Raw genomic sequence first — 14888 nt, 5'->3', positions numbered from 1 at the left:
GCCGTCCCCGCCGTCCCCGCCGTCCGCATCTGGCTCCGGAGCCCTCCCCCATGCGGCACGATGCCAAGGAAGCAGTGACTCCGAGAGAGGCCGAGCGCTGGCGGCCGGTGAGCCGGGCAGGGAAGGGCCGGGCCCGGGACCGGGCGAGGGGGTGGCGCCTTCTCTGGCGGGCGCCTCTCCGCCCTGGAAGCGGTTCCCGCCGCCCCCTTCCCTGCGGCCCGGAGCCTGTGGGGGTGAGGGTGGCGACCGGGCGGGGGCGCGTCCCTCTCATGGGACATCTGCCCTGGGAGGGTTTCCAGGCCCCGGCGGATCGTGACCTGGTGGGAAAGGGCACCGGCCTGGGCGGCCACCGCCAAGGACCCCTTACCTCCACCCCAAAAGGGTGAAGATACCGGTAGGGCTGGCTGCAGGTGACTTCCTCAGTAGGTCACCGAGGTGGTTTGGGGGTGACGTCCTCCCGCACGTTGAGCATAATTAGGAAACCAATTCCTCATTATAAGGAGGAAGGTTAAGGCACACCTTTGGAAGACATGACATCACGACTGTGGCTTAATGAGGTGGCCCAGGAACAGTAAAGAATAATGACCCTTCTCTAAGGTGCTGGGCTTACTGAACAGCTGAAAGAAATCTACATAAATCGTTGTGTCTAGGAGAGAGAGTGTGTGTGTGTGTGAGAGAGTATAGAGAGAGAGAATCTTTGATGAGGCTGAAAACCCCAAAGGAATGGGTTGTACAGTCAGAAATGTGTAAGCTGGAGACAGTGAACATCGCTTAGAGAAAATGAAACCCAGGTTCCGGCCTGGCCTCCACCACAAGGAAAACTGTTGTATGACAGTGTATGCCACAGAACTGTTTTAAGGATGAAATGGAAAACTAAAGCCGCAGACATCAAAGCCCTCAGACCTGGTTAGCAAGGCAGCAGCATCAACAGAAGAACCTGCCTTGCTCTTTGGTCCTGGGGAGAGAAGAGCTAGGGAGCCCAGGCTGCCTCCCAGGACAGACCCAATTTGTATTGGGCTGAAGAGGACCACGAGAAGAGGCCAAGGCCAGGGACTGCCCTGGAATGGATAAGGGAAGTTTAAATGTGGCATGTAGAGAGGGGACAATGATTGATCTGAGTCTGTGGGGTGATTGATCTGTTTATTCTACTGGGCCAATTTTAGGAATTCTTTATATATTGTGCACAACATTATGAAAGTAGCAGCTTTTTTATAAACTGACCTTCAGGTTGCTTATATTACTATGATTTTTTCTTTTCTTTTTTTTTTTGCGGCTGACCATTGCAGGGATCCCAACCATTGACCTTGGTGTTATCAGCACCACTGTAACCCAGTGAGCTAACCATCCAATTCTTGCTATGAAATCTAACCACCACCTCCCCGTCCCCAACACCAAACTTTATCTTTGAAAGGAGTTGGCCACTGTATTACTTTCCTACCAAACCCCGTCCCTTGAGAATGGGCACATAGATATTCTAACCATGAAATGCATCTTCTCATACCCAAACCCTGCTCTCCTGAATTTTATAGTCTTGATATACTTGATAGTTGATATGTTCTTTGGAATTTATGGTACAGCAAATCCAACATACAAAGAAAAAGGAAGAAATCAAACTCTATTTTTTGAAAAATAAAATCTATTTCATTCAGAAAGAAAAGATTATTTCAGAAGTTCTCATTGTTTTCACTTTGGCATGTGGATAAGGATTGAGAATTAGAATTTGTGTCATGAAATGATATCCAGATACCTTTGCAGTGATGTAAAAAGCAATGCTAATTTTAAAATAAGTTTTAAAAGTTGATTTCATGAATCTGGAAATGAATGCCTTAGAACTGTAGAAAAACTCATAATAATACCAGCATGTTATGCTTGTCACCTACACAGCAGAAAGTGTTTTACAGGAGTTAGACTTAAAAATACCTCTTTATACTATATTTTAATTTTGTTTCAACAAACATTTACTGATAGCCTGCTGTGTGCCAGTCTGTAATAGAATACAGTGGAGAGAAAATAGACTGGCTCAAGATGATTACAGTAACTGCGGGAAGGGCCGCAAGAGGTGGACATGCAAAGTGTTCTTGGATGCTCAGAGGAAGGAGCAGTTCATTTGACAAAGAAAGTCATGTTTGAACCGGACATCAAACTCTCCAGTGGAAGTTTGCCAGGGCAAAAGGGGGGCCAGACATTTCAGGCAGGACGGAGAAGAGGCAAGATCACAGAGGCAAAAGAATGCAGGGAGCTGTGAAATCTTCAGTGTGCCTCAGGAATGAGTGGTTTGGCAACAGGCAATGACACTGGTGGTTAGTTGGGCCCAGACCCTGAAAGTTCATGCTTGTCTTGCTAGGAAGCTGAAACCCTGTCTTGTTCGGGAAGGAGCATACCCAGGGGAATGACCTCATGTTGCAAAAGAAACCGTGAAGGCAAAGGGATTGAAATGGAAGGGAATGAAAGACCATTTAGGAGGCTATTAAAATTCATTCAACGAGTATTTATTGAACCCTTCCTTCTGTGTGTCAAGTGACATTCTCAGTACAAGGGATACAGTGGTGGACAGAACAGGCAAAAATCCTGTCCTTTGTGGAGGTCAACTTTGCTGTGGTCCAGACAAGACAAGAAGGGCCTGAGCTAGGCCTGTGGGGATGGAGAGGAGGTGGTGCTTTTTAGAAACATTTTGGAGGTGGAAGTGGAGGCATTTCATGACCCATTAGACTTGGGGGGAGAGAAAATTGGGAGAGTCATGCATAACCTCCAGACTCCTGCCTTGGGCAACTAGGCTAAATCTATTCCTATTTTCTGTATACAAAATCAAAACATCATTTCCAGCATATAATTGTGAGGCTTCCTTTATCCTATTAGTAGAATACATGAGACAAGACATTCTTGCCTTGAATAAGAAGTTGGACTGGGTCAGCTCTAAGGCCAACTCAGGAATGCGATTCATGCTTATGTCTCCAAGGTCAAGTCATTGCTCTAGTTATTGACCTCAGGGACTAATAATAATAATAATAATAATAATAATAATATATACTATTAGGAATTCAGATAGCATATTTGAGACTAAAATCTAGGAGATTTTGCTTCTGATCTTCCACCTACCAGGTGGTTCTTTCTTCCTCATTGGTGAAGTCTTGACATACCCTGTGTTAAATGAATTCATTCTTCTATCATTGAATATCACCTTTGCTTAGAAATGACACACTTCAGATCTACTTCAGTTGATTATGAGAATTTCTGTTATTAGACAGAACTTGGAATAAATGGCTTAGTTCCAATTTCTGTAGCCTTCAAAGATGTGTGCAAGGATTTATAACGTATCTCTGTCTCTGTCCAGTTGAAAGTAGCTCAGGTTGGTAAAAAGGTAGAGAATTAAGCTTTCTCCAACTGGCATTCTACCAATAGGTATTTCATATGTACATTATGCAGTGATAACTCATAATAATGTCCCCAAATATTCTAAAATCATAAGGTACCCTTTGAGTGATCCAAAATCAATTAAATTACTTTTAGTGAAATACTGATAGAAAGTACTTACATGCATATGTTTGCCATCTATGCTAGCTTATTTACTATGAATTACAAAATAATTTTTTCCTAAAAATACCGGATAGCAAAGAGTTTACTGTAATTAGGACAGGTATATGTATTTGAGGGTAGCACACCCATGGGGGTACTGGGTGTGAATGTGCTAGAGGATAGGGGTTGGACTGTGATCTTACTAGAAGCTTAAGAATACATTTTTCAGGGCTGGCCCATGGCTCACCTGGGAGAGTGTAGTGCTGATAACACCAAGGCCCCAGGCTTGGATCGCTATATAGGGATGGCCGGTTCGCTCACCTGGGAGAGTGTGGTGCTGACAACACCAAGTCAAGGGTTAAGATCTTTAAAAAAAAAAGAATACATTTCTCAGAGTTGTTGAGCTGAAAGCAACCATGTAGATCATCATTTGCTGGATGAGTCAATAAAATCAGAAGAGGTCGGGTGACTTAGCACATCTGGCTACGGTACGAGTATTTCTCCTACTGTCTTCCGGAGCACAACTTGCTTTTTTCCTTCTGTCCTTATAAAATCTGGGCAGGCTGAAAAAGTTAGAAGCACTGATATAACAACTAGAACCAGCTTTAACTTTATTACAGTTGTGTTTATAGGCATGGTAGAGATATAAAGGAGGTCAAGGAGGGAAAAAAAAATCTGAACGATTTTCAAGGGAACATCTCTCTGTCTGTTCTTCCTCCTCTCTTCCCTTCCCCTTTCCTTCCTTTACTTCCCTCTCAGAAAAACTGTTAAGGAGAAATGTGTTCATGTAATGAGATGAAACCAAGCACATCTACGGATATCTGCCGAGATACTCTTTTAAAAACATGTTAAATGTTTCCATGGCCTTTGCAAAGTGTAGTATAATCACTGAATACCTGAGGAAATTTAATTCTGACTAGTAAATGATACATACTACAAAGATTCTATCTTTAGGTCAATTACCTAGAATTTTAGTATTCCTCTGCAAAAGAGGTAGAAACACTTACTCGTAAAACCCCTTTTTTATGAAATGCTTGCACCAAGATCATTCTGTGCAAAAATGAATTTTATGGAAAGTCAGGAACTGGCAGTTTATCCAAATTATTTCAGGGGAGAAAAGAAAACCAGTCTATTTTAGTCACCTAATGCTAAGCGATAGAACACTTCAGCATTATACCTCTATTCTAAAACAATTTGGATGTGTAAAACATAAGTACAAAAGTTTCAAAATTGTATAATACTCTTTATCAGTGTTTTTCACTTCATAAAACTGCCATCATCCTCATTACATAATTTTGTGTGAACACACTTCTTTGTGCTAGCTGCTTTAGAAGAAGTCACTCAGGCAGCCAGCGGTCCCATTGGGCCTGCTGTCCCCATCACTGGTAGCACTGTCTCCGATTACTTACAAGAGCCTCAGACCAAAAGCAGGATGCCAGGGTCTGGCTTCCAGAGGATGTCCTAGAGCCCAAGGTACTGCCTCCTGCTTGCATAGGGAAGCAACACTGCGTTCGGTGGGTTTTGTTTCATTTTAATACATGGATACTAAGCGTGCATGTGAATGTCATGATACAGGTATTGATCAGAGAGAGGACGGTCCTCTTGCTTTTGTCTTCCAGTGACTGATCTCATGCACAATGAGCCTGCCACTCCATGGATCACAGGTTCCATAATCATGGTCTATCTGAGAGCAGTTAGAAACCAGATGCTTGCTTGCAAGTTCCTTCTTAATCCCAGCACCTTTTGTGGCACGGTGGCTTTCTGCTCGATCACAGTTATACAGTGTGCATCATTACCTAATACCTATTTGTAGGATAATTGGATTGAAAATTGTCTTGGAAGGATAGGTATCTTGGAAGTAATAATATTATGCTTTTTCAGGTATCTCTGTAGAACAGGGGTGTGTGTGTGTGTGTGTGAGTGTGTGTGTGTTTGTGTGTGTGCACAGCATCAGAGGGGAGGAGTTGCCTTTACTTTGTATTGCTCTATAATTTGTCCACATCTGTTCTTGATGGAAAAGACTCATCATTTTCTTGAGGTGTGAAGATGAAAATTTTTGCCTGTGGCACGTAGCCATTCATGGGAAGAGACACCTGTGTTTATACAGGTGGGAAGTAACACAGGAGTGGAGTTGGGATTCACTCATCTATCTTATATTTATATGCCCACATTGACCCCTCTACAAAATGAAGTGCTATGTGTAAAAATATTTTCAGAATATGCAATAACTAAATGAGATGTCGCAGTCTTTTTAGTATGCTTTGAAAAAAATAGTATTGAAGCCTAAGCATTTAGTAGTACCTTCGTGTGTTACAAAATTGGGTTTTGGGATTATCCTTGATACCTGGTTGTGCCACCTAATGAGCTTGGATGACCTGTTTGCCTTTGTGAATTCAGCTTCCTCACCTGTAAAATAGCTACGTAGTTGAATTTCAGTGAAGACTAGAAACAGTGATGTATCTGATGTGGTAGTGATTTGGCGCATAGTAAACATTCAGAAAATGTTTAGTCTCCCTTTCTTCTTAACCAAAAATACAAGAAATAAAATATGGAGATTTTTGACAGCTTCATTCTAATATAGTTCACATACCAGTTCACTCAAAATAAGGAGATTTGAACTTAAAGATTTGCATGGGAAATTTTATTTAATGATACTTTTTCCATGTCTACAAATATTATCCTGATCATCATATCATCATACTGTTCTCTTCCTCCTTCATTTCCCTGCTCCTCACTGTATCCTTCATACAACCCACATACACAGCACGTGCACACACATACACTCATCTCCTTGAAGCTGGGATATGCCTTTTTTTTTTTTCTTTTTTAAAGATGACTGGTAAGGGGATCTTAACCCTTGACTTGGTGTTGTCAGCACCACGCTCTCCCAATTGAACTAACCGGCCATTTCCTATAGAAAAATCACAAACTGAAAATATAGCTGCTCCCCCTTCCTATAGAAAAATCACAAACTGAAAATATAGCTGCTCCCCCTTCCTATAGAAAAATCACAAACTGAAAATATAGCTGCTCCCCCTTCCTATAGAAAAATCACAAACTGAAAATATAGCTGCTCCCCCTCCGAACCCATGGCCTTGGTGTTATCAGCACTGCACTCTCCCGAGTGAGCCATGGGCTGGTCCCTGGGATATGCCTTTTTTATTTAAAAGATAGTATCAAAGGGATGGCCATGGCTCACTTGGGAGAGTGTGGTGCTGATAACACCAAGGCCACGGGTTCGGATCCCTATATAGGGATGGCCGGTTAGTTCAATTGGGAGAGCGTGGTGCTGACAACACCAAGTCAAGGGTTAGGATCCCTTTAGCAGTCGTCTTTAAAAAAAATAAAATAAAGTATCAAAAATGTTCAAAAATGTAATTGGAGAGAAAGTCGGCAACTTTTAGAGTAAATGTTAACAATTGCTAATTTTGGGAACTCAATGGGGACCCCTTGCAGAGGGGGAGCAGCTATATTTTCAGTTTGTGATTTTTCTATAGGAAGTGCTGCCATGTCCCACCAACCTCTCAGCTGCCTGACTGAAAAGGGGGACAGCTCCAATGAGACCACAGGAAATGGACCCCCCAACCTGGCTCACCCAAACCTGGACACATTCACCCCGGAGGAGCTGCTCCAGCAGATGAAGGAGCTTCTTACTGAGAACCATCAGCTGAAAGGTGAGCAGCAGCTGGCTCCTGTGTTCGCCCTTCTCCCTGGGCCTGTGTGAAACGTAATACGTTTGTGGTAAGGCTGGTAAGGGAGCTCCCTTCTCTGTCTGTTTCCCTGTGGGGAGAAGGAGCACAGGATTTAGCTGTTGGTAAGGCTAAAACTGTGCCCGCTGTTTACTTTTGGATACAGGTAAGCATAGAAAGTATTCTCTGTAGCTCAGGGAAATAGCATAATGACATGTAGTACATTTAAAAGAAGAAAGGCTGCTATGATTACAGAGTTAGTACTAAGAACCACCTTATTCAGCGAAAGCATTCTGATATCTCAAGCTGTGGCTTTTCACGTGGGAATGTGGGAGTGATAAGACCTTCTTCAGTGCCCCAGTTATTGATAGATACGCATGCTGTCATGGAGGTACCCAAATCAATTTTATTTTCCTGGGACTTTTAAGGACTAAAACTGATGTTAGACCACTAGTCCTGTCTGAGAGCAAAACCACTCACCCTACCATAGTCTTTTCCTGCTAACCCTTGGGCCCAGGCCAAGCATAGCATCTTTGGATTCAGAGCTCAGTGGTGAAGTGGTCTTTGGGGAGGTTTGATTCATCAGAATAATTCAACTCTCCTGGTGTGTGATTCTTTCACTGTGAACCCCACACAGAAGCCATGAAGCTAAATAATCAAGCCATGAAAGGACGATTTGAGGAGCTTTCAGCCTGGACAGAGAAGCAGAAGGAAGAGCGCCAACTTTTTGAGATACAGAGCAAAGAAGCCAAAGAGCGCCTCATGGCCTTGAGTCATGAAAATGAGAAATTGAAGGAAGAGCTTGCAAAACTAAGAGGGAAATCAGAAAGGTCATTTGAGGTGAGCAGGCTCATCAGTTATGGTTTTCTTAATATTTGCAGTAGAATCTTACTTGTTGTATGAGTCCATTTTTGTGTTGCTATAACAGAATACCTGAGACTGGGTAATTTATAAAGAACAGAGGTTTATTTCTGCTCATGATTCTGGGACAGCTGCATCTGGCATGGGCCTCCGGCTTCTTCTACTCATGGTGGAAAGCAGCAGGCATCCGGCAGGTACAAGCAGATCACATGGCAAGAGGAAGCGAGAGAGAGAGAGAGAGAGAGAGAGAGAGAGAGAGAGAGAAGGTGCCAGGGTCCTATAAGCAATCAGCTCTCATGGGAACTAATAAAGTGAGAACTGACTCATTACCCCCACCCTCCAGGAAGGGCATTAATCCATTCATGAGGGATCCACCCCCATGACTTAGCTCCCAACACTGCCACATTAAGAATCAGATTTCCATATGAGTTTTGTGGGGGACAACACATCCAGACTCTATCACTTGTCTGAACTCCTAGATTAAAAGATTTTATGGTTCAGCCTGGACTGGTGTTTTGCATGTCTGGTTGCAATTTTAAGGGTCAAGTGTAATCTCTGTTGGGGGAAACAAATTTGTAAAGCTTTAACCATACTGATTGTAGTCAAAAGAATGTTGAGGTCATAAGTCTGTGTTTTGTATTCATTATATGGTCTAGGTGGACCTTTACCTAGAACCATCCCATTGTTAGTTTTTAGTTTATGCCTTTGATATAAATCTACATTTAAAAAATCTACTCTTTCTTAGAATTTTTGCTTATTGACCTTGTCCTTGCTCTCATTCTAAAATAGAGATTACTCACTTTACATTTTCCTTTTGAAAAATGGTCTGGCAAATGTCACGTGATAGGAGGCAGTAGGGTGCCACAGATAAAGAGAGAAATACACATTTTTGTTCACCGAAAGAACCTGGGAAATGTGTCCATACCTGAGAGTGGATATCAAAGATGTTAGTGAAAGGAAGACGAGAACGCATTTGCAGGCCCTGCCGACACTCCAGGGCTCGCTGAGAGGTGTGCATTTTGGTGGACATCTGCTGTCTATTTTCTTCCAAACCTGGTCCCTAACAACTCTCTAGAGGATGGAGTGCTGGGTTGGTCATGGGGGAATTTATTCTGGGTATCAGTGATTTTTTTCTTGAGATTTTACCTTAAACCTTGTTGATTTCTCATTTCTTGGATGGGTAAAGAAAGGAAACGAAAGAAAATGGGAAGGAGGGCCGGCCCGGTGGCGCACTGCTACAGTGTGCCACTTGGGAGCGCGGTGGCGCTCCCGCCGAGGGTTCGGATCCCACATACAGACTGGTGGCTCACTGGCTGAGCGAGGTGCAGGCGCAGCACCGAGGGTTGCGATCCCGTTGCCGGTCCCGGTCCGGTACGGGCGCGACACTGAGGGTTGCGATCCGTTGCCGGTCACGAAAAAAGACAAAAAAAGGAAAAAAAAAAAAAGAAAATGGGAAGGAAACATGATAAAGAATAATCTAAAGAATGAAAAGTTGTTTAGAATAATATTATAGTTCGTATCAGTGATCTCAGTCATCGGCTCCTGCTCATGGACAATGAAAATATTCTGCTCAAATAATTTACACTTGTGTTTGAAGTGTTTCATTGTTGATAAGATTTATCATGTCTGGGCTGGCCGGTTGGCTCTAGTTGGTTAGAGCACGATATTACAACACTTAAGGCTAAGGGTTCGGATCGCCTTACCGGCCAGGTGCCAAAAAAAAAGGATGATTTATCATGTCCAATCTTTGAACTTGTCTTATAGTTCAGAAAGTATTAAGTTGCTTCTCTGGGGGGAAATCTCTCATTATCAAAATATTTTTGACATAGAATTCTCTGGAGAAATAATCACTGGAATATATAAATAATTTTCTACTGAAAGAAAATATCTTTGTTTCCTGTTTTGGCTTTTGGGATGTAAGCTAACAGTTGGCTTCAGCCTGCAGGGGTTTGTCACATTGACGCCAAGAAAGAAGCTTCCAGAGGCAGTTTGTTTGAGATAGTTTGCCTATAGGTTTTGCCAGAATTGAAAGAAGTTTGAGATGAGAAGCTGGAGCTCTGGACAGGTGCTGTCAAGGCAAATGATCAGTGGAAGCAAACTCCAAGCAGGACTCAGAAGCGAGGGTGGAATATGTGGGAGAAAGAGACACTCCTGGCTCTTTAAAACCCTCCATCAGCAGCTCTGCTCCACCAGACTGTGCTTCCCAGGTTTTTGTGCAGGGCTTACCTTCCCGACTTAGTAAAGGTCTCCAGCCTCCTCTGGTCTGCGCTTGCTGCTTTCTACAGATAAGTCACAGGGAAGCCCACCAGCCATCAGGGCCACGTGTGTTCTGTGCCATGCAAGGGAAGGGAGGAGGGTTTCTTTTGGAGGCCTGCCTTCCGATCCTGGGGTGAGGCTGAGGCATTACTGGTCCTTTCTGATTTTGTTAACTTATGCACTAATGATCACTGGAGAGCACTCCCTACTTTTGAATTGCGCAAGCTCCTAGGCAAAGGTCATCAGACAGACTTTTCTTCCAGGATTCTAGATGAATGGCACACTAACTTTGGCAAGTGTTCAGGACAGTGGGATAGAAAGATTATGCAAATATACAAAAAGATAAATTGTGTTACACAAAGGTCAATGGTAAGTGCTCAAAAGTCATGAAGGACAGTAACAAATAGTGGAGTTGGAGTAGAGGTCAAAGAGAGAAACCACAGGGATAATCCAGGAGAGGACTGAAAAGAGTGTCAGTAGTGAAATGAAGGGGAATTTGAAGAGTTATCTTACAAGGTGTTTCATGGCCAAGTGAGTGGATTCGTGATTTCCAAGGATAAAGAGATTTTCACAATTGCGAAAAAGAAAATTAACCGAATAATCTGAGACTCCAGTGTCATGGCCTTGTATCCCTGGTCCTCAGAACTCTATTTTCTACCATTGTGCCAAGGTGGTGTTTTTTTTGTTTTGTTTTGTTTTGTTTTTAATTTAAAAGACTGGTAAGGGGATCTTAACCCTTGACTTGGTGTTGTCAGCACCACACTCTCCCAAGTGAGCTAACCAGCTATCCCTATGTGGGGATCTGAACCCATGGCCGTGGTGATACCAGCACCACACGCTCCCAAGTGAGCCACAGGCCGGCCCTCCAAGGTAGTTTTTAAAAATCCTTTCTATACAGTGTCCTTCGAGAGGTCAAGAAGGTGAACATGGAGATTCCTGATAGGGCGTAGTCTTGCTTTACCTGTCTGCTTCCTGGTTCTAAGCTCAGCAGTACCTGTCCTTTTATTGTTTTCATTCCTTTATATTTACATTTCTTTTGTATGAGTCATTACTAAGAGAGTTTGCACAGACTTTTAACCTTTCCTTGCAGACCTAACTCTCTGGTTTCACGAGTGGGTTTTCTCTAAGGCCTGTGGTAGTTTCCTAGCAAGGGACTGCTCTAGGGGAAGGAAGAGTATGTTCCCAGGAGTGTGAGGGGTTAACACCTGCACCTTCGTTGTGAGTATCTCAGGGACTAGCTGTCCATCCACATGTGTTTCTGATGTTGTTTTGGTTCTGCTATGAGCCATTGGGTCTGTTTACTGTTTCCTTAGGGAAAGGAAAAAGGTAAAACTCAGACAATGTTGACTACTGGTTTGAAATCACTTATTTAAATTACTTGTTTGGAGAATCTGTAGGTGATATTTACTTATGCTATAAATTCCTGAATGTAATTAAGATTTTTCTTTAAAAGCTGGTCTTAAGGTATTTGTTATTTTACACTGTACTATTAGGATGGGTGTGTATCTGTGTCTGCATTGATTTTCTAATGTGTTGCAATTTTCTGATAATCTCAAGAGTATACGTTTCTGGTTTGGAAAGTGAACTAAAGCCTGCTGCCATGCACATAGAGCAATGGAGATTTCCTGAGGAGGAAACCAGGGAGGCATGGAAGGTCACAACTGGAAGAGCCAACAGAGTGCCACATCTTTCTTTCTAACCTCAGAAAACAGAGGCCAGGAGCATAAGTGAATCTGCTCAAGGCCGTACACCTGGTAATGAGCAGAGTGTAGGCTAGATCTGTTCTCCCTACTCCCGAGTACAAACACCACATCTAAACAGGGTCTCTCTCTTGTGATTTTGTCATATACAGTAACTGCAACAAGGTGAACACAACCTGTACTTGACGTAAGTGAAATATTAATGCTTGATAATAATGTTTATATAGGCTGAAATTTATTTTCTTTTTGACTTTTGGTACCAGCCTCTGGATTTTAAATTATTTTATTTCTCAGCAGATTTACTTTTAGCAACCCTAAAACACCAGCCTACACACTGGGAGCTTTTTGGACCTTCCATTGTATTTTGCCGTTACTGTACCAAGTAACGTCCTGGTGCTCTGGCTTCTAACCAGACATGACAAGTGTGGGGAGAGTGGGATAGGTGGGCATTCGTGGGGAGGAAAAAAGGCAGGAGGTTAAGTTATAGCAGCTTCTTGTCTTTATTTTCTGGAATTTTGGACTATAACTTATGAGTATGCCCTTGTCAAAGTCTGGTTGGTTATTTTCATAATATCAGATTATTCCAGTATACTTAGGAAGTCTTTCTTTCTTGTCATGAAGCTATTTTCAGTTTCTATTATTGAATATAATAAAATAATGTAAAAATTTCCATTTTAAATGTTATGTTAAAACAAGTGGTCAACTAAGAGCTAGAATTTTCTCCTCTAAAGCTCAGGGGATAAGGATGTTGAGAAGCCACCTGTTCTGTGGCTGTGGGGCAGTCGAGTCATTGGCGGGTCCTGAGTTGGGTGTGTTAATTAGATGTCCCCCTCGTCATTCCAGGACCCCACTGGTGGCGCCAGAGTGCCCAAGGCAGAAGCAGAGCAGGAAGCTGAGCAGCTGAAGACCCAGGTGGCACGTCTCCAGGCTGAAAAGGTGGACCTGCTGGGCATTGTGTCTGAGCTGCAGCTCAAGCTGAACGCTGGCAGCTCCTCGGAAGACTCCTTTGTGGAAATTAGGATGGCTGTAAGGTTTTCGGTTTGGTTTTTGTTTTAAGCAAACTACAAAGCCTCACCTGGACAGATGAAATAGATTCTGCTCTTTCTTGTCAACTCAGGGAAGCCAAATAATGAGGAAATTTCAGTGTAGCAAAGATAAATGGGCTCTCAGTTTTTTTGTTTTGTGTTTTGGTGGTTGGCTAGTAAGGGGATCCGAACCCTTGACTTTTGTGTTATAGCATCACACTCTGATCAGCTGAGCAAACCGGCCAGTCTGTGGCTCTCATTTTTAAAGTATTACATAATGCTCGTAAGGGTTGTCATAGCTGAAATGGGAAAATATCAGTTACCTTATGTGATAAAAGATGTAGTCTTTTTTTTTATTTTTTAATATTTCAATTTGTCCTGGAAACTTAGACATTTTTGTAACTGATCTAAGAACGACACTGCATACACAAGCATGAACTTTCTGGCATTTTTCAGACCAGCTCTCAAAGCTGTGTTCAGCAGTTCACATAGGGGAGCAGAATCATGGTCAAATGCAGTAAACCAGTGGTTTTTAAACACTGTTCAATGGTAGACCCCTCTTTTCAAACAGAGCTTTATGAGAAACCATGGCGTATTAAAAATAAGCAGAGGAGAAAAGAAAGCACTGAACTGCTCTGGTTGTAGGTTGAAGCCAGTGGATCAAACTCAAATTTCTGTTCAACCAAAATAAAGTGAGCCAAGCAAGGTGGCTTGTGCTGAGTGATTCCTCAGCTCTTGTGAAGTTTCTTGTACAACTGTATCTGGGTATACGGGGGGCCCTGTTAAAGAGCAAAGCAGATAGAGAAGCCATGTAGGGGCTGTCCTCCATTAATACTAAAAAAAGATTGAATAGTAAGGGAGAAAAACACACAAGGATAAAATCCTCTGACATACAGACTGTCATCTTAGCTTCGTCAAAGTACATATCTGATATAGGGCAAGAGATTAATTGTGTCCCTGCAAGAGGAAAATGTACTTTGTAGATAAGTCAGGGGGAGTGAAAAGCAGAGTAGCTTGCAGAAGAGCTAAACTACTAGATATGTCAGAAATATTAGTGTAACTTACTTAACTTTCTCACTCATTTGCTGCACTAAAGATTAATAGAGTTGGAAAATGGCTCTTAATAATGTTGCCATCCGTGCCCCCTAATAAATGTTAGGTGCATTCATAGTGACCCAAATCAAGAGAATTAAAATACCAATTGCAAAGCATACTTTGAGTACTCTTTCTGCAAGTGACCAAAGATTACTGAAAACAGAAGTTTGATCAAAGAGCTTTAACCTTCTGCAAATAACTGATAAAATTCGGGAAGCCTAAACAGCATATCAGAAGTTTCCAAATGAGGCTTCTTTTTTCTGCGCACATGGTCAGCATCATGTTTTCCTTCTCAGATGACAGTCAATGTAAACGTGTTTTACTCTCTTTGCTCCTGTGGACTGGTAAACACTGTCCAAGATTAGGGAAGAGTGTATCAGAAATATCTAGAACCATCTTTGTGCACTTTTGAAGATTTTCCCCATTTGTTTATTGGAATATAAACGCCTTTGGTCTTAGTCTTCTTGTTCCCTAAATGACCCACGGTATATGCACATTTCTAATGCAAACCAACTTGGTAAGGACCATGCTCTATGAGCCTTGTCCACAGAAAACTGCCTTTTCCACAGAAAACTGCCTTTTCTTCCCCTTTGCTTCAGCAAGTTTCGGTATCTTGCATTTTAAAGGACTGTGCAGGTAACGTGTGTGAAGTTGTCACTAGCTCTGTGTGACATTAACCTCGAGAAAGAGGGAACTGCCAAGGAGAGGGAGGAGGAGATAAGCTTTTGTGTGTGTTATGGGTCAGGCTG

General features: G+C 42.5%; 1 protein-coding gene across 2 annotated transcripts in view; it reads left to right on the top strand.

Annotated features, from left to right (window-relative positions):
* The first annotated feature begins 6 nt into the window (after nt 1-6).
* The window catches only part of OPTN (optineurin), a 46575-nt gene continuing 31693 nt past the window's right edge, over nt 7-14888 (top strand). For both annotated transcript variants that reach the window (XM_008587841.1, XM_008587840.1), the window contains exons 1-4: nt 7-107; nt 7011-7187; nt 7840-8042; nt 12863-13045. In XM_008587841.1, coding sequence (XP_008586063.1) covers nt 7022-7187; nt 7840-8042; nt 12863-13045 — 552 coding nt within the window. In that variant the 5' untranslated portion in view covers nt 7-107; nt 7011-7021. The remainder of the gene's footprint in view (nt 108-7010; nt 7188-7839; nt 8043-12862; nt 13046-14888) is intronic.

Source organism: Galeopterus variegatus, unplaced genomic scaffold (assembly GCF_000696425.1).
Source record: "Galeopterus variegatus unplaced genomic scaffold, G_variegatus-3.0.2 Scaffold4565, whole genome shotgun sequence".
NCBI classification, from domain to species: domain Eukaryota; kingdom Metazoa; phylum Chordata; class Mammalia; order Dermoptera; family Cynocephalidae; genus Galeopterus; species Galeopterus variegatus.
This window is presented reverse-complemented; position numbering and strand designations above follow the sequence as displayed.